Raw genomic sequence first — 5,540 nt, forward strand, 5'->3', positions numbered from 1 at the left:
CAGGATAAACATTTTCGTATGCCATGTATGGATGTTGNAGAAGAAAAGAAAGATTCGGAAACCTTGCGAATCTCGGGTTGTANAANGAGCGGTAAAGTTAAGGTGGGCGATATTGTTAGGATCCATCCATCCCAAATGCAACAAAGTTGGACAGTTCGTTCTATTGNGATGGGAGAACGCCAAGTATCTCAAGCAGTTGTTGGAGACTGGTCTGCTTTGGTATNGATTGGAAGTAGCAGTGGTACATCTCTTCGAGTGGGTCACGTGCTTGCGGACCCCAATGCACCACTTACACAGGGTCGACATATTGTGGTGCAGTTGGTTGTATTTGGTTCGGGAAAGAAACCCATTTNAAAAGGAACGCCTGTTATGTTACACGTTCACTGCTTTCAAGGTGTTGGTGTTCNGATGGAATTCATTTCTGTTAGTAGAAAAGATGAAGNGAGTAAGAATATGGTTGAGGTTCCTAATCCTCGATTCTNAAAGAAAGGAGATAGAGCTACCGTTCGTATTCGAACAGAACTTGCCATATTCTGTACTCCTTCTGCGANGAATAAGAAGTTATCTCGTATCTGTATACGACAGGAAAGACATCTCATCGCCTCGGGAGTCGTATCCAACATTTACTCGGAAGAATAACTTTCAATATCCTTGTAAACGCACCCAACTTTTTTTTTTTTGAGAAAGAAAATGCTATGACATCGGAAAACTCTGTCAAAGACAAAAAGGGAGACAATTTGAAGAGTTGAAACCAATGTTGAGCAGAAGAAGAGGGAGAACCCATTGACAAGATTCTGTATTGAATGATATCTATAAGACATGAGTCGTCGGATCATAACACTGGAACTCAAGTCCACTCATAGCAAACAAGAATAGAAATGTGTTGTGAACCAGAATACTCTTAGTACTATTTGGACAGATCAAGTGTAGGAAGTGAGGGGTTTATATAGTTTTTCGATTGACGATTTCATCGTATGTTGGCATTCGATACTGTACTCCTCATCGAGAGATACATAATATCTGTCCGTCGCTGAGCTTAGTTGTAAAGGGAGTAAAGTATTTGAGGAACGGTTGAGTAACAGAGAAAAGAAGTAACTATCTATTCTGATGGTATGCCTAAAGTGATGCTGGGTACAATGCACGTCATTTTTTGGTTCTTGGTTAAAATGGGACTCTGGTTCTTTATTAGTGGTTTAGCATAGTGACGATTAATTTCTAAGAAATAGAGCAGTCTAGTCAGTATGAGAGTTGGCGAGACAAGCATTCTCCAACATTTCGTTTAGAAGGCTAGTTTATAGAGAAACTTTGATGACGTGGAATATGTCTTCAATGTTTTGACATTATTTCATTTGATGATGGACCAAGACTTTTATTTTCTTTTCTCGAGAAAGGAAACTGCAGAGAACGAATTTCCGTATCTGATTAACAAAACAATCTGTTGCCGAGTTTGCACCCAATTATTGGTTTTGTTACCTTATTTTCTTTTCAGTAGTGTTATTTCCCTGATCTATCCATTCTTTATCAATTTTGATATTATAAAGATGACCCAAGTTCATTCTGCTATGTGTTGAGAGAAATGTCTGTTCTTTCATAATATGATAGTGACCCTTACAAGACAACAATAGTAATTATATCATTTTGCGCTGTCAATCTATCTTTTATAGGCAAGCTGAACACAATAGTTTGAAAAGAGATGATAAATGGTCTAGTTGGAAATAAATACTGTTTCTAGATTGAATGAGAGAATGAATAACAATCACACACATGAATAATGAAAGAACGGATTGAGAGAGCACTCATTCCATCCGAGTAAATGGAAATTTGTGATGTGCATATCACATATTGAAATGGAAGTTGTTGACTAGTGAAAGAATAGCTTGTATAGAGTGATGGAGAAAAAGAAGCGTGTTTGTATTGTGGGAGGTGGTGCGTCAGGAGTTGCTGCAGCTTGGTCTTTATCACGAGGACCTTTTCAGGTGGAAATATGGGAAAAGGCGTCTCGTATAGGAGGTGTAGCTACTACTCTTGAATTGGATTCAGGAGTTTATGTGAATGACCAAGTCCAAGGAGGTACTCCAACTTACCGCAATACTATTTTGCTATTAAAAGAATTGGGTTGGGATATCAGTTCCACGTCTATGCGAATTTCTTTTGGTACCGGAGAAAGACAATGGAGTAACATCGATAAGGAACCTTCTCCTATCGTAAGAAAGTTAGAAAAAGAAATTAAAAGATTTGGTTACCTCTTATCTTGGGTGAAGTGGTTGGAGTTTTTGTGTGTATTTATTCCTATCGATTTGTTATTGAAAGTGTTCGGTTTCAGTGCAGACTTTCGCAACTACTTGTTATATCCTCTTTGTTCACTTTTCTTCGGTACTGGGATTCAGACTCCTCGTGTGTCAACTGCAGTCATTGCCAGAGTGTTTCTTGATGAGGATGGAAAACTTTTTGATTATGATCCACAACGTTTTTTGTCCCAACAACCAGAAGTGTTTGCATTTCCCAAGCTTTCTTCAGTCTATGATAGTGCATCGAAGAAACTGAAGGAAAGAGGAGTGGAAATATGTTGTGGCCGAGTAGCTAAGAAACTAAGTCGCAGCGACAAGGGAGTTTGGGTTACGGATGATAAGAATGTCGAAGTATTTTTTGACGAAATCATTCTCTGTTGCGATGCACAAATTGCATTATCTTTGTTAACCAAACCTCGTTGGTTGGAACGTTTTGCATTAGGAAATGTCGATTATTATTACGATACAGTGATAACACATGAAGATTTTGACTATATTGCGAAACATTATGATACTCGAGCAGATAGAGAACAACAATATTTTGTCCGAGTTTTACCAAATGATCCTCAAAAAGTGGAAATGAGTTTTCATCTTAACCATTATCAACCACAATTGAAACCACTCCATAATCGACCCATATTTCAAACCATTTTTCCAGCAGATAGTGTGCAGAGCGACAAGATTCTTTACACTCGAGTGACCAAACACAATGCCCATACTTGGAAACATTTTGCCTTTACTGTTCTATTTTGGAGATGGTTGCAAGGTTTTCAACATACTTGGTTTGCGGGGGGTTATTGCTTGTTCAATATTCATGAAATAGCAGTTGTATCAGGTCTTGCTGCTGCTTATAGAATAGGAGGAAAATATCCTTTTGAAGAAGATGACAAGGCCAGTCATTCCTTTGCATCCTTTGTTCGACTAGTCCACGGCGTGGAATATAAACCAAGTAGCAAAACATAGCATAAACAAAGGACTATCGATAAAGAAAGTTTCTCTTGTATTCCATTGGACAATTCAATTCACTTCTCATTCATCAAAATAAAGGCGAATGATACATATCTCTTGGATATGTGAGTGTTTATGATTGGAATAAGATTGCGTGCCATGGAAAGGAGTAATACACCAACAGATGCTTTCAGCTGTTTATCAAATAACCATCCAAATACTTGTCATCGATGCCATCTTACTAGTCTGTTAGTAAAAGATGTATTGGAACATTTGGACGAATTGAACCGCTGCATAATACAAGTACAAGTGCACACAGTGTATTTGCAAGAAGAAATTGTGCAAGTCAAACACGTTATAGAGTCGTTGCAGTTGGAGGAGTTGAAACGTGTGCACCGAGGAGTGGGTGAACAGTAAATAGTGGCGACCTATAACAACTATAATAGGAAGAGTACTTTTGAAGAACAACAACAACAAGATACATAGGAAAACACTATTATATTTATCACAGTGAATTCAAGTGATATGGAATAAGAATGTCCTTTTTTGCTACAAGTGTTCGTTCCCCCATACGTGTTTTTGGTACAAAGAAATAGTTCGCTATCCAAGTGAAAACTTGAACATACAATCACACAAGAGAAGAAAGAAGGAAAATATATACCATTTGGGATCATTCCCTCTCCCTTTTCACATAGAAAAGTAAGAGTGCTTGCTTTTCAACAAATTTTTCATTTATCATTCTGTAAAACTGCACGGAAGAGAAAACACCTTCATTTCACTCGCAAGAGACAAACTGAAAATAACGTGATGAAATCCTATTACACTCTGTTATTATTGCTCTGCAGCGAGGAAAAACAAATTCGAAATCATGCAAATCAAAATTATCCAACCATCACCAACAAAATATATATATATATAAGCTCAATCAATAATTGCATATGCTCTACTTGAAACTTTTCTCCCATTCATATTCTTCTTGTATAGCTGCCAAACTAGCTTCATTATCAAAAAAATAACAACAAGAATCCACAGCATCTTGTTTGGCTATCCATGGATGGGAAGTACACTCCAAATTCAATGGAACACTCTCTAAACATGACCAAACACTATAATCCAAAAGATAATCACAACAACAGACTTTGGTCGAATCACATTCAGAAAAAACTTTCGGGTGCTTTCTTATGCTTTCAAAGCAATGCAATGCACATGTTCTATTTCCTTTCAATTGCATTATAGTTCCTAATACAGCATCCAATTCCAAAAGCAACGAAACGTCATACGTAAAGCATGTTGATTGCGCCCATTCACATACGTTCATTATTGTTCCATGAGCTTCTTCCAAACGACCTAGTTTTATATAAATACTAGTCATAACGAGATGGATTTGAATCCAAACTACTGTGAGTTCCATTTTCATGCGAATACATCCATCCTTTGCTTTCTCTGCAAATGATAATGCAGTATCCCACTGTCCCCTTTCTTTCTCTATGCAAGCTAACAAATAGAAACAAATCACTTCATTATTCGTACATTGCTTTAGAGAAGAAGAAACCTGTTGATTGATGTGCTGCAAGCAATGACTCAGATATGAATGTGCATTCTTCAAGTCTTTGTTTTCAAAATAGACTTCTCCAATCATACGAAGAATAACACTCTCTTCCATATAGGAAGGACAACCCAACGACATATTCAAATTGCCATTATCCAAAAAAGTGTCCAAATTCTCGTCTTCCAAATAGAGTTGTTCTATTCCAACGGGACTATCCGATAATGGCTTGACATGGCTTTGTGCATCTTCTTTTTCTAATAAACTGCAATATTGTTCCTTCCTAGTGGAAATATCCCAAACATATCTAAGTAAACATCCAGTGGCAACAACAAACCAGCGATATGTTCTCCAACCCAATTCCTTTGCAAGTTGAAATGCTTGCTCTATATTTGCTTTTTCCAAATGATACACCCTTAAAGCTTGCTGTTTACAACTACCCAATTGAAGAAACATTACATCATTCACATGTTGCTGAATCCACTGAGAATAATATCCCAAGTAGCGATATTTGAATATTTCAAATTTCTGTCGATAATAACCACTCATTTTAAACAAATGCTCCACTATAAAGCATTTTGCTACTGGATAGAGTTGCAATCTGCTTTGTGAAGAATCCACCTTAAGCACATTTGACTGCTCTAAAGAATCAATCGTATTCAAGAACATAGAATGTTCATTTTCAGACCATCCAAGGATATGGAAAGCAGCAGCGCAATCAAAACTATCAGCAAAGATAGAAAACGCCTTCCACGCTT

General features: G+C 37.3%; 3 protein-coding genes across 3 annotated transcripts; 2 read left to right on the plus strand and 1 right to left on the minus strand.

Annotated features, from left to right (window-relative positions):
- Position 1: 1 nt before the first annotated feature.
- On the plus strand, positions 2-1,331 carry Gasu_63730 (uncharacterized protein; the record flags this gene model as incomplete). Its single annotated transcript, XM_005702431.1, has 1 exon — positions 2-1,331. A coding segment is annotated over one exon (638 nt), but the record flags the coding sequence as incomplete, so codon positions are not given.
- A 449-nt stretch (positions 1,332-1,780) lies between these two features.
- Positions 1,781-3,821, plus strand: Gasu_63740 (oxidoreductase). Its single transcript, XM_005702432.1, has one exon. The coding sequence runs from the start codon at positions 1,890-1,892 to the stop codon at positions 3,249-3,251; it is 1,362 nt and encodes a 453-aa protein (XP_005702489.1). The 5' UTR covers positions 1,781-1,889; the 3' UTR covers positions 3,252-3,821.
- Positions 3,822-3,952: 131 nt separating this feature from the next.
- On the minus strand, positions 3,953-5,460 carry Gasu_63750 (uncharacterized protein). The gene has a single exon (XM_005702433.1). It carries the CDS (start codon positions 5,449-5,451, stop codon positions 4,180-4,182), a length of 1,272 nt encoding a protein of 423 aa, XP_005702490.1. The 5' UTR covers positions 5,452-5,460; the 3' UTR covers positions 3,953-4,179.
- Between the last annotated feature and the right edge of the window lie 80 nt (positions 5,461-5,540).

This window comes from Galdieria sulphuraria, assembly GCF_000341285.1.
Source record: "Galdieria sulphuraria unplaced genomic scaffold scaf_200, whole genome shotgun sequence".
Classification (NCBI taxonomy): domain Eukaryota; phylum Rhodophyta; class Bangiophyceae; order Galdieriales; family Galdieriaceae; genus Galdieria; species Galdieria sulphuraria.